Source organism: Mobula birostris, chromosome 5, assembly GCF_030028105.1.
Source record: "Mobula birostris isolate sMobBir1 chromosome 5, sMobBir1.hap1, whole genome shotgun sequence".
NCBI lineage: Eukaryota > Metazoa > Chordata > Chondrichthyes > Myliobatiformes > Myliobatidae > Mobula > Mobula birostris.
The window spans coordinates 28,723,911-28,748,462 of record NC_092374.1 but is presented as its reverse complement, the minus strand read 5'-3'; the positions used below and the strand labels follow the sequence as shown (position 1 = coordinate 28,748,462).

At 40.9% G+C, this 24,552-nt stretch overlaps 1 protein-coding gene across 4 annotated transcripts in view; it reads left to right on the top strand.

Moving 5' to 3' along the window:
• The first annotated feature begins 1,661 nt into the window (after positions 1–1,661).
• cenpu (centromere protein U) overlaps positions 1,662–24,552 on the top strand; it is a 34,734-nt gene continuing 11,843 nt past the window's right edge. The window contains exons 1-7 of one of the 4 annotated variants that reach the window (XM_072257739.1): positions 1,662–1,728; positions 1,884–2,085; positions 4,512–4,600; positions 7,125–7,305; positions 11,870–12,026; positions 14,779–14,893; positions 24,220–24,495. In XM_072257739.1, the coding sequence (XP_072113840.1) occupies positions 4,553–4,600; positions 7,125–7,305; positions 11,870–12,026; positions 14,779–14,893; positions 24,220–24,495 (777 nt within the window). In that variant the 5' untranslated portion in view covers positions 1,662–1,728; positions 1,884–2,085; positions 4,512–4,552. Of the gene's footprint in view, positions 1,729–1,755; positions 2,086–4,511; positions 4,601–7,124; positions 7,306–11,869; positions 12,027–14,778; positions 14,894–16,932; positions 20,438–20,838; positions 21,728–24,219; positions 24,496–24,552 lie in introns of those variants that run through there. The other 3 variants (XM_072257740.1, XM_072257738.1, XM_072257741.1) reach the window with 3 other exon arrangements.

The window sequence follows — 24,552 nt, the reverse complement described above, 5'->3', positions numbered from 1 at the left end:
GAAATGTGTCATCTTCAACTTTATGCCTTTTGAAATCAGGTCATCTTTTACTTGCTTAGCTATTCACAGTAACAGAAATTTTGACCAGGGGTGCCCAAACTTTTGCATGCCACTGTAAGTACAGCTCCAACACCATATACAAGTTTGCTGATGACACTACTGTTGTGGGCTGTACCTAAGGTGGTAATGAATTAGCATACAGGAGGGAGACTGAGCATAACAACCTCTAACTCAATAAGACCAAGGATCTGAATGTAGACTTCAGGAGAGGAAAACCAGAGGTCCATGAATTAGGAGGATCAGAGGTGGAGAGGGTCAGTAACTTTAAATTCCTGGATATCAATATCTCAGAAGACCCATCCTAGACCCATCATATAAATATAATTCTGAAGAAAGTATGACAGTGCCTCCTGTTCCTCAGGAGTCTGTGGTGATTTAACATGTCATCAAAAACCTTTGCAAACTTCTATAGATGTGGAAAGTGTGCTGACTGGTTGCATTACGGCCTAGTAGAGGAACAGCAATGCCTTTGAGCAGAAAACCCTACAAAAGATAGTGGATTCAGCCCAGTACATCATGGGTAAAACCTTCCCAACCATTGAGCACATCTACGTGAAACGTAAGAAAGTAGCATCCATCATCAAAGATCCTGCCACCCAGGCCATGCTCTTTTCTTGGTGCTGCCCTCAGGCAGAAGGGTGTAAGTGTCTCAGGACTCACACCATTAGGTTCAAGAACAGTTAGTACCCCTCAACCATCTGGCTCTTGAACAAAAGGGGATTACTATAGTCATTCAAGGAGTCTTTTATTTTGTTATTTTATGCTTGTTACTTATTGCTATTTATTTATAACTGCATTTGCACAGTTTGTTGTCCATTGATCCTGCTTACAGTTACTGTTCTATAGATTTGTTAAGTATGGCCACAGAAAAAGAACCTCAGAGTTGTTGTGATGACGTGTATGTACAATAATAAACTTTGAACCAGCCCGATGAGGAAATATGTATGTGTGTCTTCAACTGGCACTGGGTCTAGATTAGGGCTGCCAACTTTCTCACTCCCAAATAAGGGACAAAAGTAGCAGTCAAATACGGGACAGCGTTTACCCCTAGAAAGACTACAATGACCATGAAGTCTTGCGCGGGCATCTGTGTGCGCATGCGTATACGTGCCGATCCCCCCCCCCCAACAGATCGGTTTTGGCGATCCTGTTCAGTGAAACTACACTGTACATACATTATTTCTACTTCATATAGCCTGTGTATTTATCATATCATTCATGCTTTTACTATATGTTGGTGTTATTTTGAGTTTTATGTGTTATTTGGTATGATTTGGTAGGTTATTTTTTGGGTCTGGAAACGCTCAAAAATTTTTCCCATATAAATTAATGGTAATTACTTCTGCGCTTCACTTCATTTCGGCACGAAAGGTTTCATAGGAACGCTCTACCTTAGCGGGGGAAATACGGGACAGTTGGCAACCCTAGTCTAGATCCTCAGACTACCCCCGATATAACATTGGTGTACCTCCACAACATGGTGATCTCAGAAAACTCCTTTTCTTGGGCTGTTGGAGATGGGCAATAAATGCTAGCATTGTAAATGATCTGGATAAATTTCAAATGCCCGAGCAACACGCACAAAAGTTGCTGGGGAACGCAGCAGGTGAAACGCTCGAGATGCATTTGATCCTCCCGGACACAGGAGTCGCTAATGGGTCCAATATGGTAAAGTTTTAAAATAGGGGAGACTGTAGAAAGTATCAAATTATTCAGAACTTTTAATCTCCCTTGGAGATACCCTCTCAAGAAGCAGCTTTAAAGAAATAGCTTTTAATGTTTTTATCTGACACCAAGGCTTTTCCGATGCTTCACTTCCCCAGAGCATTCCCGTATGTTTCTCGGACCCTCTTGTCGTGGTGCAGCCCGGCGCTGGCGGCGGTTCGTTTGTCGGCGGGAAAAGCGGCAGCGAAGTAGAGTGCGGCCGGCTGGCAGGAAGCGGACGCTGGAAAGCCGCGGAGACGGCGAGGCCGTGCTGCTGGGCGGGTGAGCGCTGCCTGGGCTGCCGGTACTTACCCCCTGAAGGTAAAGTGTTGGGCTCGGTGTTTGGGAATGTAAGCGTACGAGGACCTATAGCAAGATGCTCAAGGTTGCAGAGAGATTCGCCAGGTCTCGATCAGAAACGTCAACTGCCCCATTTCCTTTCACTGATGCTAGCTGACCCGCCGAGTTCCTTCAGAATGTCGTTCGTTTTTGCTCTAGATTCCAGCAGCTGTCTTCACTTGTGTCGCCATTCACCGGGATGCTGCTTGAGATAGAGCTTCTGTTATATGGGTAGAGTGGAGAAGCTTGGTTTGTGCTCCTTGGAGTAGAGGACGCTGAGGTCTGACCTGATTAAGGCATGCAAAATAATGAAGGAATATAGATATTAAATAGTCGGGAATACTTTCATACTATATTTCCATAGTAAAGGTGTCCTAAATTGGGGATATAGATTTAGGTTGAAGGGTAAGAAATTTGGAAGCATTTGAGGGATTTCTGTTTACCTCCCGGAAGGAGGAGTGGAAGGAGAGACTCACAACATTTTAGGAGTATCTCGCCAAGCATTTGAATCGCCAAGGCATAGGAAAGTACAGACCAGGTGCTGGTAAATAGGGTAGGTATTGGTGTGGATTTATTAGATTGTACCATATGACTAAAACTCTCAAAATGGTTTACATCTGATGAACTCAAGAGATCCTGCAGATGCTGGAAATCCAGAGCTGCACACAAAATGCTGGACCATGTGGACTCCTTTCCAGAACTGCTGCCTGACTTACTATGTTCCCTCCAGCATTTGGTGTGTGTTACATCCTGTGAAGAGCTGTTATACAAAATACTGCTGTCTGTTCATAGCAGTTTCCTGTCAAGTGATCAGACCACCTTTTTCAGTGAGGTTTCACTAAAGGATAACTTGAGGTCAAGACTCTAGGAGAAAAAACTCAAAAGTAGAAATAGTGTTGGTGATACTCAACGCTGCAGTCAGTATTTGTGGAAAAGGAGAGAAATGAAGACCATTAAAACATAAGATTTGGGAGCAGAATTAGACTACTTGGCCCAGGAAGTCTGCTCTGCCGTTTCATCGTGGCTGCTCTAATTTTCCTCTCAGCCCCAATCTCCTGCCTTCTCCCCGTATCCCTTCACGCTCTGACCAATCAAGAATCTTTCAACCTCTGCCTTAAATATACATAAAGACTTAGCCTCCAGAGCTGTCTGTGGCAAAGAATTCAGCAGATGCACTATTGTCTGGCTAAAGAAACTGTTCTAAAAGGATGCCCCTCTATTCTGAGGTTGTGTCCTCTGGACTTGGACTCTCCCACCATAGGAAACATCCTCTCCACATCCACTCTAATAAGGCCTTTCATCGTTTGTTAGATTTCAATGAGGTCACCCCTCGTCCTTCTGAATTTCAGTGAATACAGGCCCAGAGCCATCAAAAGCTCTTCATATGACAAGCAATTCAATTCTAGAATCATTTTCGTGAACCTCCTTTGAACCTTCTCCAGTTTCAGCACATCCTTTCTAAGATTAAGGGGCCCAAAACTGCTCACAGTACTCCAAGTAAGGCCTCACCAGTGCTTTATAAAGTCTCAACATTATACTTTTGCTTTTATATACCAGTCCTCTTGAAATGAATGCTAACATCACATTTGCCTTCCTCACCACAGACTCAACTTGCAAATTAAACTTTAGAAAATCCTGCACAAGGATTCCCAAGTCACCTTGCACCATTTTTTTTTGTATTTTCTCTCCATTCAGAAAACAGTCAACCCTTTCATTTCTTCTATTCCCACTCTTTGCCTCCTGAATGAAGTTGAAGTTTTGTATATACTGAGCTAGGGCCAAAGATAACACAAACAGTAACAGTAAGAGAACATTTAATTCTCTAACCCAGGGTGCTGTGAGATTTTGTCACTGAGTTCATTCAAAAAAATGATGGATATATTTCTGAGTACATTGAGGGAATCAGAAGATGTGGGAATAATGCTGAAAGATGATGCTGAGATAGAGATCATCCACAATGAATGATGTTGAATGCTTAAAGCGTCTTGTTCCATGTTGTTAGCTAGATATGTTTGATATCTTTCTTGCATTTCTTTGGAATTGGTCTCCTCAAGTTTTTTCCACCCACCAAGGTGGCAGATAGAATTTGGTTTGCTCGCACATTAGCGAAAAAGCTATTCTATTAGTGTTGTTCTTGAGACTGAAATGTTGTATCAGTTTGATCTCAAAATTATGGAATCTTCTGTGGGAAGAAAGACTTGCTGACAGGTACCATCTCCAAATCCATGACTCTCATGCATATGCATGAGAGAGAAATTCTGAGTGAATTTTCTGTGTTCATAGTCTGAGCTAGGAAGTTATTTCGTGTTATTTCTTGTCTATCTAGTTAACATTAACAACTTTAATTTTGGTGATTTTTGGAAATCTGCATCAAGACTTGACCCACCTTTTTTGTTTACTTTGTATAGATATTATTTGATGTAAAAAAAAGCATCTGAGATAAAGAATAATGAGAAAACAAAAAGTTGCTTCAACTTCAAAAGGAACTAATTTGCAGGTAATGCAAACCTAAAGCCTTGAAGTGCTGTAAACGTGCAATGTGTTATGTGCTGTATTTGATATATCATAAGGATAGAACACTCTTAAATTCCTCCTTTGTTGTTTTGGTGCCAGAGAGAATAACATTTAACATCGACTCTTCAAATATACAATGCATCATTTGTGATTACCAACAGTTATTACAATGAATTTCTATTAATATTCAGTATTAAAGGAAACTTAAAATTAGCTTTTGATATACAGCTAATTTGGGATAGTCTTTTTTTTAAAGCTGGAATTATTTTATGAAGTTAATATTTTCCACAACTATACAGACATTCCCTCTTGCTGATGCTGCCCTTTCTTCAGACTTTGTGTTTACATCCTTTCTCTGTCTATGCCCTCTCTATGCGCTATGCTTGAGCCCCAGTTATATGTCAAATAAAAGTACTGTCAGTTGCTATAGTCATAGTATTTGTATTTAAATTTCATGCATGTGATCATCCATAATCATGTAGAATGATGAGGCAGGTTTAAGGGCTACTGCTGCTCCTATATTCTTGTGTTTGAAGGTTTGTTAAGCTCAACATTGTTATAGCTTTGTAATTTCCTACTCTGGTTCTAATAAAGAACCTTTTACTCTGCTATCTAGAAACTATTCTCTTTCAAAATTCCCTCCACATGAGTTGTAATCTAAATAGTTGACATGAATAAACTTCTCAGACTTCTATTCGGGTACAGGTATCGATTTTGATCAATGTTTCGATGACCAACCCTACCATCTTCATCAGGGATGGCCGGTACATGCTGCTCTGCATTCACAGGGAATCCTGTAAACGCCAACTGTCCTGAGTCCCAGGTCAACCTAACAACAAGGAGGAATCTGTTGCTACCGCCTGTCCTCCCTATATTTCCATGATTTCTGGAAGGATTATCAAGATCCTGAAGAAATGCTAGATTATTACTATCCACAAACCCGTAAGGAAGCTCAAACATGGTTTCTGTGGGTCAAAGTTGACCTAGGACTCAGGATGGCCAGATGGGATGCATGGTGGAAACCCGCATCAAGGAGCTCAGGAGGGGTATCCGTTTGGGTTACCCGGAGAAATCAGCAGTAGCAAAACGTTACTTTTGCAAATGGCCGGAGAATTGACTTTTGAGGGCACAAAACTTCTGTGCCACACCAATGACTTTTGGGATCGCCTGGTGAAGGAAGCTATTGCAATAAAACAAGAGCAAAAGCATTTTAACAAAGACAAAGGTCTTGCTCTAAGTAAAAACTAGAATTTGATTGTAAGTAAGGTGATACAGCAGAAACCTGATCAGTTAGTCCTAATTCAATCAGGAGGGATGGATGATGGGGGTGTATATACCACTGGTACTTGACATGCCCAGGGATCATCCCTGATGAAGATGGCAGAGTTTGTCATGGAAATGACAGTTAAAATCAACACTTGTACCTGGCTGGAAGCTCAAGAAGAGTTTATTTGTCATATACACTGGGAAAACATTAGGTAATTTTTAAAAATAGTTAAGTTATCTACTTTTTATAATTTGACTCTTGGGCTTAACACATAGTTTGTGCTGGAATTATTGAAAAGGTACAGAACAAATAGCATCTTTGGAGAAGAAAAAAAATTTTTTGACCCAATACATTTACTCTTTATCGATGCTACTTGATTTGTTCAGTACTTCCAGAATTTTGTTTAAACATAAGTTTTTTGGTCATTATAGCATTGCTTGTGGGAGCTTGCTGTGTACAAATTGGCTGCCACGCATCTTTGAGTATATTTTGGAAATACTTCATTGGCCTTGGGGATTTCCAGAACAGGGCTGTATAAAGGCCTTTTTTTCATTATTTCTTCTAATCAGCACATCTTTTCACTGGCCAAACTTTTTCCACATGAAATTGGTGAACTGTGCCGCATCAATTGGGTTTGCAAATTGCTAGGGAAATGTTAACAAGGCTGTTAAAGCTAGAACTTATTTTGTTATCAAATGGCCAGAGTCTTTACTAATCTTACGTAAAATTTCCTTTTTTGCATCATTCTTGATTTTCCCAGTTTATTTCCTCTTTGCTTCGATTACATCCACTCCAGTTTATACATTTGTATTTTTTCTGAATCCTCTCTTTGTAAAGGATCAGCCATAACAAAACTACCCTGAAAGCCAGAGTATATATGTTAAAGCTATTTCAAAAATTTTGGTATGAGAAAAATAACATAAACTTTGAAAAATTTACATGATATTTAGGCAGCAATTCAAAACAGGACACTGATGGCAAATTAGTGATTCATTGCCCTTGCCTGAATGTCGAGTTCATATTTTGCCAATAACTTCAATCGGAAGGACTTGCAATTTTACAGTGTTTATTGAGAGGTAGAGTGATTGATTCTAGAAAGCATAAAACCAATATGTGGGATTAGTAAAATAAGTTGCCAAGCCCTCTGTGCTGCTGCTGATTTATTTTCAAAAATTTGTTGCTGTATGCCATTTTAACATGGAAAGTGTCAAGTTACTTCTAACCTTCTTCTCTTATTCAGGGTTCTAAGGCTGCAAGAGCTAAAAAAGGTGGACGAAACCAAACAAAACACGGACAGACTCCTGTTAATAAAAATAAAGACAAATCATCTAGTCAAAAGCATCCATATTTTTCCCCAAACCTATCCAGCATTTTAAAAAATTCAGAAAGCCAGTATGATGATTTACAAAATGAATATTATGGTAAGGTGTTAATGGTTAGAAATCAAAATGTTGTTGAGTTGACTTGTGCACTGATGTACAAAATGCGCTGCTGCTTGGATACAGTACTGTCATTGACATGGGCACCTGGTATCTCGGAAATATAATATAGCACTGCAGAGCATCTGTTGACAGATATGATTACTGTTTCTGGAATATAATTGGGCACTTTTGGTTGTCTTACTATCCCACGAGTTGATCACTTAAGTATTTGAAACAAATGCTGCCAAGTTTGTCCATAATAGAATGTCTGGTCCTAATTTTAACTATTTGTACAGGCAATTAATTTGGAATTGATTTCTTTGAATGAGCTAGAACAAACCTTACATTTCTTTTAGATTATTCTAATTTTTTAAAGAAAATGTTGGATTAGAGTTGTAGGAGCCATGCACCTGTTTTCTATCTGCATTGTGTTCTGTGTTGTGCTTTTATCACTTAAGTGGGGGCATGGTAAAAGTGAAGGGAATAAGTTGCATATTCGTGCTTTGTTCTGCACAGTTTGGAGCTGGGGACTGATGGATGTCATATCTTTTGTTCACCACTTAGTTATCCTTAATTTCGCTTAATTGCATCCCTTCAAGACTGTATGTTTTGCTAGATGCTAATAAAGGGTCAAATACAGTTCTTTGAGTTTTGGAACATTATTATCAGATAGATCGGAGGTGTGATTGGTCGAGGTCGCGAGTAGTGACATTGGTTTGTTAGATAGGCTGCTACAAGAGTGCTTTAACCTAAGCAGTTTTTCAGCGTAATGAGGATTGCTTGTAAATGCCTTACTGAACACAAGATGTCGCCAGACATTTTAAAAAATAATTTGAGTGTTTTCTGTAACTAAAATTCTCTTAATAAGGTTGCTTTAAAGTGAATGAGGTTTTGTTTCGAACTTGCCCTACTATTTGACATAAAGGTTACAGTTGCTTAAAGCTGTCTACTATTTAATGAATGCATTAGTCATGATCTTAAGAATCACTTGATTCTGGCATGGTTCTAGAGAACTGGAAGTTTACAAATGTCATTCCGCTCTTTAGAGAAATGAGGAATTCAAAAGAAAGGAAATTATAGAGCAGTTAGCCTAATCTCAGTGGCTGGGAAAGTATTGGAGTCTAGTATTAAAGATAAAATCCCATGGCATTACAGGAAAGATGCTGGTGTGGTTAGAGGAGTGGCTGACAGGCAGGAGGTAGTGATTGGAAATAAAAGGGACCTTTTCTAGTTGGCTTCCGATGATTTGTGGTGTTCCTCGGGGTCAGCATTGGGACCACTGCTTTACACATTGTTTGTTTATGATTGCGATAATGGAATTGATGGCTTTATGGCAAAGGTTGCAGATGATACGAAGATAGGTGGAGGAGTAGGTAGTACTGAGGAAGCAATGCGATTGCAGCAGGACTTGGACAAATTGGAAGAATGGGCAAAAATTGGCAGATGGAATACAGTGTTGGGAAATGTATGATAATGCATTCTTGTAAAAGGAAGAATAGTGCGGAGTATTATCTCAATAGGGAGAAGGTTCAAACATCAGAGGTGCAAATGGACTTGGGAGTCTTCGTGCAAGACTCCTAGAAGGATAATTTACAGTTTGAGTCTGTGGTAAAGAAGGCAAATGCAATGTTGGCACTTATTTCGAGAGTAATAGAATATAAAAGCAAGGAGATAATGTGAGGCTGCACTTGGTGTATTTTCAGTAGGTTTGGGCACCATATCTCAGAGAGGATGTGTTGTCACTGGAGAGAGTCTAGAGGACGTTCGCAAAGATGATTCTGGGAATGAAGGGTTAACATACGAAGATCACTTGGCAGCTTTGGGCTTGTACTCACTGGAATTTAGAAGAATGCGGGGGATTCTCATTGAAACCTACCGAATGTTGAAAGGACTAGATAGGGTGGATGTGGAGAGGATACTTCCTGTGGTGGGGGTATGCAGAACTAGAGTGCACAGCCTCAAAATTGAGGGGAAACTCTTTAGAACAGAGGTAAAGAGGACTTTTTTTAGCCAGAGAGTAATACATCTGGAATGCTCTGCCCCAGACTGCGATGGAGGCCAAGTCCGTGGGTATATTTAAGGTGGAAGTTGATCATTTCCTAATCAGTCAGGGCATCAAAGGATATGACGAGAAGGCAGGTATATGGGATCCTGGGTCAATGATGATGAAATTGTGGGGCAGACTCGATGGGCTGAATGGCCTAGTTCTGCTGCTATGGCTTATGGTCTTAATATTTAATCGATTTCTGATGAAAAAAGATGTTGTCTCAAAATAAACCTTCCTAAGTTTATCAGCATGTAAATTCAAAAGAACACTTAAGAATTGAGATATAGTAATGGACTTAATAGAAGTCTTAATTGAAGTTTTAAGACCACAAGACCATAAGATGTAGGAGCAGAAGTAGGCCATACGGCCCATTGAGTCTGCTCCGCCATTCAATCTGATCCGATTCTTACAGTCATTCTAACTCCTCTGCCTTCACCCCATACCCTTTGATGCCCTGGCTAATCAATCTCTGCCTTAAATGCACCCAATGACGTGGCCTCTACAGCCGCTCGTGGCAACAAATTCCCAGATTTTCCACCCTCGGACTAAAGTAATTTCTCCACATCTGTGTTGTAAATGGATGTCCTTCAATCCTGAAGTCGTGCCCCCTTGTCCTAAACTCCCCTACCATGGGAAATAATTTTGCCATATCTGATCTGTTCAGGCCTTTTAACATAAGGAATGTTTCTATGAGATCCACCCTCATTCTCCTGAACTCCAGGGAGTATAGCACAAGTGCTGCCAGACGTTCCTTATATGGTAACCTTTTGATTCCTGGAATCATTCTCGTGAATCTTGTCCAAAGTCAGAAAATCCTTTCTAAAATAAGGAGCCCAAAACTGCACACAATTCTCCAAGTGTGGTCTCACGACTGCCTTATAGAGCCTCAACATCACATCCCTGCCCTTATATTCTATACCTCTAGAAATGAATGCCAACATTGCATTCACCACGAGGTTAACCTTTAGAGTATCCTGCACAGTGACTCCTGAGTCCCTTTGATCTCTACATTTTGAATTCTCTCCCATCTAAATAATAGTCTGCCCGTTTATTTCTTCCACCAAAATGCATGACCATACACCTTCCAGCATCGTATTTCATATGCCACTTCTTTGCCCATTGCGCTAAACTATCTAAATCTCTCTGCATGCTCTTTGTTTCCTCAACACTACCTGCTCCTCCACCTATCTTTGTATCATCGGCAAATTTACCCACAAATCAATTTATCCCATAGTCCAAATCATTGACTACATCATAAGGTTTTGATAGATTCCTCAGAGCTTCTGCACTTAAGGCAAACAACAGGGAATCTAGATAAGTATTTAAGAAAAAAATAAAATGAGGGTTTAAATTTATATAAGTGCTTGGGAGTCATAATTCCAATCAAGATGACATTGAGCTGCGATGTCGTGTCACAGACTTAATTGATTTTCTTTTTAAGTTCATACCAATGGTTTTGAGGACAATGTGTGGAATTAGGGGTCAGGTTAGATTTAGGGGTGAGATGAGAGAGAGTTGGAGGTCAGCGGTAGTAAGTGAAGAGTCAGGGGCAGGAGCTGGAGTTTGGAGTCCAGGTCAGAGAGCTACGCGGTGGAAGGTTTGCGATAATAGAGGTCAGGTTAACAGGTGCTGTGGGCCAGGGACTGGAGGTTGAAGGCCGGAGGACTGTCTCTTGCATATTTGCTGTTGTTGTTTTTCTTGTTGCAACTACAAATATTCAACAAATCAGGTAGTATTTTTTGGAGATGTTTCAGGCCAAGGACCTTTCATCAGACCTGTTAACTCTTTCTCCACAGATGTTTACAGTTATACAAAAGAATGACTGAATCTGGATTGTCCTTGTCTGCAAACCCATTGTTGTTTTATATTCTGTTTTAGTGCTTCTGAAAACATGTATGATATGTTAGAGAGGGGGAGAAATGTCCATTGTGTATAAAAGTCAATTGTGTCTCTGTGGATGGCAATGTGAACTGTATTGATGTTCACAGGCTTGCAGATGTCTTCAAGTATTTTTTTCTGATCACACTTGGTAAATGGACATACTGCAGTATTAAAATTCAGTCATATTTTGTTTTATGGGTTAACTCACCTTCTTCCCCCCTGCCATCCGATTCCTAAATGGACATTGAACCCTTGGATACTACCTCATTTTTTAATATATAGTATTTCTGGGTTTTTTTGCACAATTTTTAATCTATCCAATATACATTTACTGTAATTGATTTAGTTATTTGTTTTATTTTGCTTTTTTTCTTCTACATTATGTACAGTATTGCATTGTACTGCTGCTGCTAAGTGAACAAACTTCACGTCACACGCCAGTGATAATAAACCTGATTCTGATTCACTCATTAAGTGCTTCTTGCCTTAGCCTGAAAATTGGATCATAGCTGGTCTTCAATTGTGCTTCAAATAAATTGTGTGAGAAAATTTATTAATCATTTAACATTAAGTTATTTACCTCACAAAAATGTTCCCTAATTGCTTATTTGTCTTTAATGTTTTGTTTGTATGTAGATCATCCATTGCACAGCACAGCAGTGTTTTCTGGTGATTTAGAACTGAACGATGAAGGAAATGAGAAAAGGGATGAAGATCTTGCACGGAGTAATATGCATAAGGAGCCTACATGGCACTCTGCACCTCAGGGTGAAAAAATCAGGAATGAAAAATGGTAAAGTTGAAGCTGGATGACTTTCTTTGTTTCTCTTCTCAGGACAGAGTAGAATTGTTTAAAATGTCAGACTTCAGCATTATTTTGATAACTATTGGTACAGTACTATAGCGCCATATTTCATAAATAGAGATTAAAACTAGAGATAATATGGTAATGTTTTAGTTGGTTCCTTAGTTTTTCTGTCTCAAACTTCCTATTTTAATGGATCTTTTTTAGTCTTTCCTGAATTAGTTGAGGCAGAAGTGAGGGCATCACATTTTGGCTTGGTACACTAAGTGATTACTTCTATTGTGATTCTTGCTGAATAGCCTGCTGTTGTGGATGTTTATTAATGATAGAAATAGTGCAGCTAGGGAATTGGGGAATATCAGTGTATACTATACAGTCTGTCAGCAGATCTTAACTGATATTTAATTTCTTCCAGTTTGGGAAGGCTGAAGCTGTTGACTCTTCTGGCACACATTCTATTTGTTGGCCTGAATCACATAATTCATAACCTTTAGTGTTTTTTCCACTTTGATCTTTAAGCTCAACACATTCAACACTGCCCCCTTTTTTCATCTTTATTATACAGTTCGACCTTCTATAATCTGGCACCATTGGGACCTGAGGAGTGCCGGATTAGTGAAAATGCTGAATTACAGAAGGATCACATTAAGCAATAGCTAACCGCCTCATCATACCTTTAAAATATCAAAGGATTCAAAGGTTCATTTAATGGCAGAGAAACGTATACAATATACATCCTGAAATGCTTTTTCTTGGCAACCATCTACGAAAACAGAGAAGTGCCCCAACGAATGAACGACAGTTAAATGTTAGAACCCCTAAGTTCCCCCCCAACTCCTCTCCCTCCCGCGCGTAAGTGGCAGCGAGCAACAATCCCCCCTCCCCACCAGCGAAAAATAAAGTACACCCACTACCAGCACTCAAGCGTGAGCTAAGCGATAGCAAAGACACCGGCTTGCAGTTACACCAAACGCTACATTGCACTCACAGTTACTGAGGGAATCCTTGTTAGTTTCTTTTCCTCTGCTTAGTAATATGCTTAAATTCAGCGGGTCACCACGTCTGATCTGAGGTCGTAGGCAGAAGAGAACAGAGCGCCGGGCAGTGCATGACTGCCGGCATGCGGGCAAGAAGGCGGACCGACCCAGCGCGCGCCAGCTCCCCTGCTGCTGGCGGGTGAGACAGGCGGGTGCTGGGCGGCTGCGCCTCACGCAAATGATATTAATAAATGCAAGAAAACAAGCAGGAATTGCCTGTCAACACACACAAGATGCTGGTGTGTTTTACCAGCATTTTGTGTGTGTTGCTTGAAGTTCCAGCATCTGCAGATTTCCTCGTGTTCGCGGAATTGCCTGTCTGTGCTTACAAGAGCACGCCAACACGTGAACAGATCTAGCACAACCAAAATAATGTGCAGCAGATTGGTACAGTGGCCCGGAAAATTTGAAATTACAGTTGCGCGGAAAATTTGAAATCAGTGCGGATTATCGAAGGAACCAAATTACAGGTAGTCAGATTTGTGAAAGTTGACCTGTATTATCAGTTCTAACTCCTACCTTGACTTTCTGACAGTTAATCACAAATACCACCTTCATTGTCTCCAGGTCTATCTATTTCAGTGCTCTCCTTTCCATTCTGTCATCTTCCATTCTTCATAAGCTCTGTGTCCAATATTCTGCTGTGAGTACCTTGTACCCTGCTAAGCTGTAACTACCTATTTCGGGTCTTGCTGGCTTGCAGTAAGTCCATGTAAGTCAGTTTACAATCCATATTTACTTCTATCAAGCCATGAATCTTCTTTCCTCATCTTACCTCGACAGTCTTTTCCTCCTCAAATATCACTTCCAAAATACTCTGTTTCAGATTTAAACATTTTGGTCAGTTTTCCTCATTCTTCATGATGGATAGAGCCTTTGGTCAGTTTGGTAAAGTCCCTGTTAACATACTGAATTTTTTAGGATCTTGGGCCTTCTTTCCATCTTCCTGTTTGCATAGTGTTTGTTTTTTTTGGTATCTCTGTTTATAAAACAATTTGGCATTTTTTGACTTTAAAAGCTTGCTGGAAATCTAAAATAAAGTAGAAAGTACTGAAAATGGTATATAAGTTCTGCTACTCTTCTGGCCAGAAAGTCCCTTAAATAGATTCAGCTCACCTCTTCAAGGTTTCCATTTATATTCTTTCCCCAATTAAAGATTGTCGAACCTGAAATATTAGATCAGTTTCTTTCATGTTCAGAAGTATATTCCCAGCTCTGTTCGGATTTCAAGTTGTTCAATGTCGTTTTTTTTTTCTTTATGCTCCTGTTGTCAGTTTACAAAAACTGGTTGAGAGCATGCTTATACAAGCCATGTGAATGGTTGTAAAGAGAAGTGGGTGAAGAAAAAAATGTTACTCATTTTCTAGTTATGTAGAGAAGCTGTCAATTACTTCATCTAAGTAATGTGATTGAGACATTTTTTAATTCATTCAAGGGATGCAGCTTTATATGTTGAGTCATTATTTTATTGCCCATCCATAATTGCATTTGCTGAGCTGCCTCCTTGAACTATGCAGTCCTTGAGATGTGGGAGTACTCACAATACTGTTTCTAGTAACTGTATTAACCAAAATTTCAGATCTAATTTATTCAGTATATTATTAATGCACCAGTCGGTAAGAAACCTTAATACCATATGGACTGTTCTCTTCAAACTTTGATGCTCCTCTCCTTGTTCATTCCATTTATTTGTATATCTGTAGTCTTGAAGTTCCTGCTCACATATCTGAAGGTGTGGAACCAGAGGGAAGTGGTATAGATACAGAAGTTAACAACTGTGAAGCATCAAGTAAGAGAACATTGGAACCTGTTAAAAAGGTACTTCCCTGTGAGATCAAGTCTGGTTTGAACTTTCCATGATTAACTGCATTATTAGCATCTGCTGTCTTGCAACTAGCTGTTTGCTTTCCACTAAATATAATTCTAGGATTGATTTTGAATTCCTTTGACAAAGCACTGCACATGAAGCTACTTAAGATAGCAACCATGGTCTTACAGGAAAGATTCAAGGATGGATTGAAATTGTCTTTTGGCAAGTGACAAAGAGTGGAATAAAGGGAGCCCTTTCTGATTAGCTGCCAGTGACTAGTGGGGTTCTGTAGGTGTCAGTGTTAGGACTGCTGCTTTTTACGCTGTATGTCAGTGATTGGGATGTCAGAATTGATGGTTTTTGTGGCCAAGTTTGCAGGAGAGGTGGGTAGTGTTGAGGAAGTAGGGAGACTGTGGAAGGATTTGGACATATTAAGAAGAAAGGACAAAGAAGTAGCAAATGGAATGCAGTGTCGAGAAGTGTATGGTCATGCACTTTGGTAGAAAGAATAAAAGAATAGACTGTTTTCTAAGTGGGGAGAAAATTCAAAAATCCAAGGTGCAAAGGGACTTGGGAGACCTCATGCAGGACTCCCTAAAGGTTATTTTGCAGGTTTAAAGGTGGTGAAGAAAGCATTCATTTTGAGAGGACGTAAAAACAAGGATGTATTGCTGTGGCCTTAAAAGGCACTGATGAGGCCTCACTTGGAGTATTGAGAGTAGTTTTGGGCTCCTTATTTAAGAAAGGATGTGCTAACATTGGAGAAGGTTCAAAGGAGGTTCACAAGAATGATTCAAAGAATGAAAGGCTAATCATATGAGAAGCAATTGATGGCTCTGGGCCTTTACTCGCTGGAATTTTGAAGGATGGGGTGGATCTCATTGAAATTTATCAAATTTTGAAAAGCCTAGATAGAGTGGACATGGAGAGGGTGTTTCCTATGATGGGAGAATCTCGGACCTGAGGGCACAGCCTCAGAATAGAGGGACGTTCATTTAGAATGGAGTGAGGAGCAATTTCTTTAGCCAGAGGATGGTGAATCTGGAATTTGTTGCCACAGGTGGCTCTGGAAGCCAGGTTTATTGGGTGTGAAAGGTAACGAAGAGAAGGTAGGAGAAAGGGGTTGAGAGGGAAATAGATCAGCCATGATGAAATGGTGGAGCAGACTGAATGGCCTAATTCTGCTCCTATGTCTTATGGACTTTCTTGCATTGGAGAGGGTACAAAGGAGATCACCAGAATATTGTCTGGGTGGGAGTGTTTCAGTTGTGAGAAGCTGGTTTGTTTTTCTTGGAGCAAAGAAGGCTGAGGGGAGACATGATAGAGATATATGAAGTACACAAAATAGAGATTCTGTATGTGGTATGAAACTTTTCCATGTGGCAGAAGTATCTAAGGACAGAGTGCAAAGGATTTAGGTGAAGAGATCTGAGGAAGAATTTTTTTCATCAATTGGGTATTTGCAATCTGGAACAGGCTGCCTGAGAAGGTGGAGGAGGTAAGTACTATCACAGTACTTAAGACAAGGAGTGCTGTCACTGGAAAGCAGCATTCATCATCAAGGACCTTCACCATCCAGGCCATGTTCCCTTCTTGCTGTTGCTATCAGGAAGGAGGTACAGGAGCATCAGGTCCCACACCATCAGGTTCATGAAGTTACTACCCATCATCCATCAGGTTCAGGACCTAGAGTGCATCACCTCACTCACTTCAGCTGAACTGTTTCTACAACCTATGGACTCACTTTAAGTTATTCTTCAACTCGTTCTTAATACTTATTACTTATTTATTGTTATTATTTTGTTTTTTTGTTGTATTTGCACATTGGTTGTCTTTATTGTATGTAGTTTTTCATTGATTCTGTTGTGTTTCTTGGTATTTTACTGTGAATGCCTACAAGAAAATACATCTCAAAGTGGTATATAGATGACATATATGTACTTTGATAATAAATTTACTTTGATGTTTTAGAAATATCTTGACAAGCACATGAACTGCTGAAGCACAGTAGGATTAGTGTAGATGGGTAAGTGATCGTTGGCGTATATATGGTGGCTAAAGGATTATGTGTCTCTCGGACTGTGTTTTCTATGACTGACTCTTTGGATAAGATCCAGAGGAAATTATGTGGGCACTTTAGCTTTGTTTTGCTAAATCCTAATCTTGGATGCAGTGTACTTTCTGTGCAACTAGTTGGGTCGTTCATTTCTGATCACCCCGTTACAGGAAAGATGAAAGAGTATGTAATTTGTAATACAATTGTAATAAAGGACTTCAATCTACAAGGGCGTTGGGAAAATCAGGTTGGTGTTGGACTGCAAGAGAGGAAATTTGTTGAATGCCTAAGAGATGACTTTTTAGAGCAGCTTGTGCTTGAGCCTACTGGGGGAAAGGCTACCTTAGATTGAGTGTTGTGTAATAACCCAGATCGTATTAGGGAGCTTAATGTAAAGGAAGCCTTAAAAGGCAGTGATCATAATATGATTGAACTCATACTGCAATTTGAGAGGGAGAAGCATAAGTCACATGTATCAGTATCACAATGGAATAAGGGGAAGTACAGAGAATTGCCCAGGTGGATGGGGGGAAGATGCTGGTGGGGATGGTGACAGCATAGACGGCTGAAATTTCTGGGACTAGTTGACAAGGCGCAGGCTAGATATGTTCCACAGAAGAAATTATTCTCAAATGGCAGGAGTAGGCAGCCATGCTGACAAGGGAAGTTAAGGACTGCATATACAAGGTCACAAAAGTGAGTGGGAAATTGGATGATTGGGAGGCTTTTAAAATTCAGTAAAAGGCAACTAAAAAAGCTATAAGAAGGAAAAGATAAAATATGAGGGCATACCAGCCAATAATATAAAGCAGTATAATATAAGTTTTTTTTAGTTATATAAAGAGTAAAAGAAGGGGTGAGAATTGATATTGAACTGCTGGAAAATGATGTTACTGAGGAAGTAATGTGGGACAATGAAATGGCAGAAGCACCTAATGCGTACTTTGCATCAGTCTCCACTGTGGAAGACACTAGCAGTGTGCCAGAGGTCCATGAGTGTCAGGGAGCAGTGGTGAGTGTCATTGCTATTACAAAGGAGAACGTGCTAGGCAAACTCAAAGGTCTTAAGGTGGATAAGTCACCTGGACTAGATGGACTACATCCAAGAGTCCTGAGAGAGGCAGCTGAAGAGATAATGGATGCATTGGTCATGATCTTTCAAAAATCACTTGATGCTGGCATGGTCCCAGAGGACTGGAAGAATGCAAATGTCACTCCAGTCTTTAAGAATGGAGGAAGGCAGAAGAAAGGAAATTATAGGCCAGTTAGCCTAACCTCAGTGCTGGAGTCTATTATTTAAGAATGAGGTTTTGGGGTACTTGGAGGCTAATGATAAAATAAGTCAAAGTCAGCTTGGCATTTGATAAGGTGAAAACATAGAAACATAAAAGAACTACAGCACCATACAGGCCCTTCGTCCCACAATGCTGTGCTGAACATATACTTTCTTTAGAAATCACCTAGGGTTTCCCGTAGCCCTCTATTTTTCTCAGCTTCATGTACCTATCCAGGGGTCTCTTAAAAGACGCTATCGTATCTGCCTCCACCACCATCGCCGGCAGCCCATTCCATGCACTCCCCATTCTCTGCATAAAAAAAAACAACTTACCTCTGACATCTCCTCTGTACCTACTTCCAAGTACCTTAAAACTGTGCCCTCTCATGATAGCCATTCCAGCCCTGGGAAAAAGCCTCTGACTATCCACACGGTCAATGCCTCTCATCATCTTATATACCTCTATCAGGTCACCTCCTCATCCTCTGTTGCTCCAAGGGGAAAAAAACCAAGTTCACTCAACCTATTCTTGTAAGGCATGCCCCCCCAGTCCAGGCAACATCCTTGTAAATCTTCTCTGCACTCTTTCTATATTTTCCACATCCTTCCTATAGTGAGGTGACCAGACCTGAGCACAGTACTCCAAGTGGGGCCTGACCAGGGTTCTATATACGGTAGCTGTAACATTACCTCTCGGCTCTTAAACTCAATCCCAAGGTTGATGAGGGCCAATGCACAGTATGCCTTCTTAACCACAGAGTCAACCTGCGCAGCAGCTTCGAGTGTCCTATGGACTCAGACCCTAAGATCTCTGTGATCCTCCACACTGCCAAGAGTCTTACCAGTAATACTATATTCTGCCATCATATTTCACCTACCAACATGAATCACCTCACACTTATCTGGGTCGAACTCCATCTGCCACTTCTCAGTCCAGTTTTGTATCCTATCGATATCCCACTGTAACCACTGACAGCCCTCCACACTATCCACAACATCCCCAACCTTTGTGTCATCAGCAAATTTACTAACTAATCCCTCCACTTCCTCATCCAGGTCATTTATAAAAATCAGGAAGAGAAGGGGTTGCAGAACAGATCCCTGAGGAACACTGCTGGTCACTGGTCTCCATGCAGAATATGACCCATCTACAACTGCTGTTTGCCTTCTATGGGCAAGCCAGTTCTGGATCCACAAAGCAATGTCCCCTTGGATCCCATGCCTCCTTACTTTCTCAATAAGCATTGCATGGGGTACCTTATCAAATTCCTTCCTGAAATCCATATACACTACATCTACTGCTTTACCTTCTTCAACGTGTCTAGTCACATCCTCAAAAAATTCAATCAGCATTGTAAGGCATGACCTGCCTTTGACAAAGCTATGCTGACTATTCCTAATCATATGCCTCTCCAAATGTTCATAAGTCTTGCCTCTCAGGATCTTCTCCATCAACTTACCAACCACTGAAGTAAGACTCACTGGCCTATAATTTCCTGGGCTATCCCTACTCCTTTTCTTGAATAAGAGAACAACATCCGCAACCCTCCAATCCTCTGGAACCTCTCCCATCCTCATTGATGATGCAAAATCATTGCCAGATGCTCAGAAATCACCTCCCTCACCTCTCACAGTAGCCTGGGGTACATCTCGTCTGGTTCCGGAGCCTTACCCAACTTGATGCTTTCCAAAAGCTCCAGCACATCTTCTTTCTTAATGTCTATATGCTCAAGCTTTTCAATCCTCTGTAAGTCATCCTTACAATCGCCAAGATCCTTTTCTGTGGTGATTACTTGAAGCAAAGGTATTTAAGAGGTTGTGCATGAATGTTCAGAGAATGGAATGATATGGATGTTGTGTAGATGGAAGGGATTAGTTTAATTGGGTTTTTAATTACTAGCTTAATTAGTTCAGCACTATATCATGGGTTGGAAGACCTTTTTCCATGCTGTATTGTTTTATGTTTTATATTCATCTCAACTACATAGGTTGCAGGAGAGGGTACCTGAGGGAAGAATCTAAATCTGACATCAAGATTATAGAAGCATGGAGCAGCAATCTCCCAATGCACTACTTTTGTTAATTCCATTAGTATCTCGTCGTCATGGCTATCCCTCGAGGTCGAGGATGATGGTTTTCGTTCTGTTGATCTACTTATGGGCTCTCAAGTAGCTTATGAGTCCAATCTTGACTTTGAAAGTTCTTCCTCATTCAGGACAGGTAATTCTAGATGGCAGATCGGGCTTTGATAGTTGCTGCCTCTCTTTCCATTTTCTGCTCTTTTCTTCTAATTCTGCACATCTGTTGGCTTTGAAAGTTGCTGTTCCTTCTCGGATGATGGCTTGCCAGAGTTTCCTGTCCTTGGCATTGGTTTCCCAATTGTTGATGTCGATGTTACATTTCTTCATGCTTTTAAGATGTCTTTGAATTTCTTCTGTTGTCCGCCTCTTTTACGTTTGCCGCCTTTAAGCTGGGAGTAGAAGATTTGTTTCGGCAGACATTCGTCTTTCATCCGAACAACATGACTGCTCCATCTTAGTTGGTTTTTGATGACGTAGGCTTCAATGCTTGTTGTTTTTGCTTCATTTAGCACACTGATATTGGTTCTTCTATCTTCCCAGCTGATATTTAAGATGTTTCGAAGACAGTGTCGATGGAACTTTTCACGTGCCTTCAGATGTCGTCAGTATGTTGTCCAGGTTTCTGATGCATACAGGAGCGTAGGGATTACTACTGCTTTGTACACAACAAAGGCAATTCTCCTCTCTGGTCGGTCTGAGTTTGGGTTATCCATCAGGGTTCGTACATTCCAGGTTCCAAATTTCATTGTTTCACTTCTCAATGTTTTTCGACCACATGATGGTGATCCCTCTGGACACGGCTTTCCAGACAGGATGGGGTGAAGCAGACTATTTTTAGGGCACCTTTTCTAGCCCCTTCCCAGTTCAGGGTGAGCAGAGTGGATCCTAAACAGGGCTGCTCAGATGTGAATACTGCTGCTGAACAACTTTCCTACTTCGGTCCAAAAGTTGAGCGACTGAATCAAGTATTCATCGCTTTCCTGGCGGTTCTTGACTAAGAGCTTCCAGCCATCACATTTGCCTGCTCCCGTCACCCTCCCCCGATCGCCGAAAGACTTGAAGAAGTGCCCCACAGAGCAAAGATGCCTGTGCGTGTATTTGTTTAACATGTACTTGATGTTGCACTCCAAGAAGCACACGAAACGAAAACTGAACTGATACTTCACAAATCAACCAAATGATTCCAATGGCATGGAAACCACGACGATTGGAGCTGATACATTTGTTGCAGCCTTCATCCGCCCTCACAGCCGTTGAGTTCGAAGTAACTTCATCCGCCTGTTTCACTGTTGAGGTCTTGGTTGGATTGTTCTTTGTCAGAGACTTCACCCTCGACCTTACCGCCATGAGTGACTCTACCAGGAGCATATCTCCAGACGGCATTGCTCTCGGGATCACAGGACCACAGAAGCCTCTCCACTACGACAAGGTGACAATCCACGGAGAAGACTGGTGTCTACGTTATAAACGTATGAATATCCAGAGTTGTAATGATGATCACACCTTTTTAAGTGTTACAGTGATGAATCCAGTTTCAGTGAGCAATAATTCAGGCTACGTCCACACTAGACCGGATAAATCCGTAACCAAAGCTTTTTCTCTTTGTTTTGACCCTCTGTCACACTGAAACGGCGTTTTCCTCCCCCAAAAATAAAGATTTTCTAAAACGCCCTCCAGAGTGTGTAAATTTGAAAACGCTGATTGTGCAGAGCAGTGTGGACGGGGTAAGTGGATATTTTTAAAAACACTGTCATGACGCGCCGGAACAGATGGCGGCAGCGCGGCATTTCGTTGTTTTCTTGACGCAACCCCTCACACAACCTAACAATTTCAGAACAGACGGCAATGAGACTGAAGCCAGAAGAGTTAGAAATGTACTCACCAAATACTTTGACCTATAGCTTACTGAATAATTAAGTATGCTCACTTTGGCCTGTTTTCTGTCCTTGCTTGTACGAAGGTGGTTTACCTATATATGCAAGTACTTCTCTGACAATAATGTGTAACAGCCTAATGTAACATTGTATGGAAACACAAGATAACACTGATGCAGACATGTTTTATACATTTAACAAGGCGCTCCTCGTTTCATGGTTCATAGGACTGTTAGTTCTAAGTCTAGCATCGCTCCTGGATTCTTTCCAAACCCAAGACTTTGGGTAAAGACTCTCCTGGAAACCGATTCCACACTCGTTACGGTGATAACACCTCCCGACTCTGCCCCTGCCCCCGCGTTCTGCACTTGGGTTCGTCCATCGCCATGCTCGTGTAACATTATTCATGTATTGCTTGTGCGTCCCCACTAGACTGGATAATTTTGAAAACGCCAGTTTCGAGTAAAAATAATAGGCGTTTTTCAAAATACCTCCGTCCACATTAGAATGGCTATTTGGGCGAATCTCCTCCTACTGGGCATGCGCAGGACACACAGAAAACAAGCGAAGAGGAAACAGTATACTTGGTGCATGATTGTCCAGTTGCAGACTAGAAAAACTTAAAAGGAAATTGCCAGACGAAAGACTTGGTGCGCGTTTGTCCAGAAACATTTCCTATAGCCATAGTCTATTCGCCGATGAAAGGGACAACAGCTACAACTAAATGCGATAAGGCTTGTTACTGGGCAAAAGTGAAATTTGCTGTTACCTCATTTGTTTGCCTTTACTTTTGCCATGTCTCTGTGTATTATTTTGCTGTATTTAACATGTACAATAAAACGAGTTACTGGGCAAAAGTGACAATTGCATCTATTGAATGTTTGCACAAGCTATACATTAATAATGTTACATGAGCATGGCGGTGGACGAACCCAAGTGCAGAACACGGGTGCGGGGGCAGAGTCGGGCGTGGAGTTGGTTTCCAGGAGAGTCTTGGGTTTGGAGAGAATCCAGGAGCGATGCTAGACTTAGAACTAACAGTCCTAAGAACCATGAAACGAGGTTTCTCACACCGGAGTCGACCAACGAACTGGCGGCTCCTTGTTGTGATCACGGGGTCTTTATCCTGCATTTTCTGATGGAAAGCAGGTGTATGTAGTTAGTGGAACCTGGGAATGATTGGAAATTAAACGAGGGGATTGAGGCCCAATTCCTGAGGTAAATAGTAAGGTGTGGGATTGCCAGAAGGGACCATGACAAATAAAGCGCTTTGTTAAATGTATAAAACATGTCTGCATCAGTGTTATCTTGTATTTCCATACAATGTTACATTAAGCTGTTACACATCTATTGTCAGATGTTGTTGTGGTGTTGGAGGTTGCGTTCAAGAAAACAATGAAATGCCGCGCTGCCGTCACCATTTGTTCTGGCACGTCATGACAGCGTTTTTAAAATTAGCTGGTTACCCTGTACACACTACAACGGCCAGCCGACGTTTTCAGATTTTTAGAAAAGCTCCATCTTCTGGGGAGGAAAACGCTGTTTCAGTGTGGACGGAGGGTCAAAACAAAGAGAAAAAGCTCTGGTTACAGATTTATCTGGTCTAGTGTTGACGTAGCCTAACAGACCCCCCAATCTGTCACACTCTTAAACAATGCACATCAATGTAGATGATAACATTAAGAAGCAATTAAGCCGTTGTGAATATGTTAATTCTATTCTCTCCTCTTCTGCAAAGAAAACTTGTTAGGAATTTGCATAGTAACTGATTTAAGCAGATCAGACAGTATCTATGGATCTATGGAAAGGGATAAAAGCATTGATGTTTGGACCGAGACCCTTCATCAGGATGTGCACTCTTAAGCAGTACAATTGAATGCATCAAATGGGAATTTGCATACTGCCTGTTGTAGGCTCAAAAAGGTTACTTTAAAAAAAGGACTTCCATGGGATTGGAGAGAAAATCTTAGCATGCTTAATTCACTATTACTTATGCCTGAAGTCTCAATTTCGATTGCTTCATCTAATTAAAACCATTGTTTTATAGTCACAGCCTGAGAGGGTGATGGTGAAAAAAAGTTCACAGGCCCGAAAATCCTCCAATTTATCTAAGGATGCTCAGTCGTGGACAAGTGCAAGAAAAGGTTCTAGTGATCGGAACTCCAGATTTAGGCAGAGGACTCTTTCTGCTGGTGCTACAAAGAGGCCGTTGGCTGATACTCGTGCATCTATTTCAGTGCAAAAAAAACTAAGGAAGCAAGCAGATACATTAACGGATCCTAGAAGGGGATCTGTTCTCACAGAACCTCCCACAGTAAGGAAGGTATTTTGGATTTATATAATATTTTTGACAGACTAAAGAAAATGAAGAGAAAAAAAC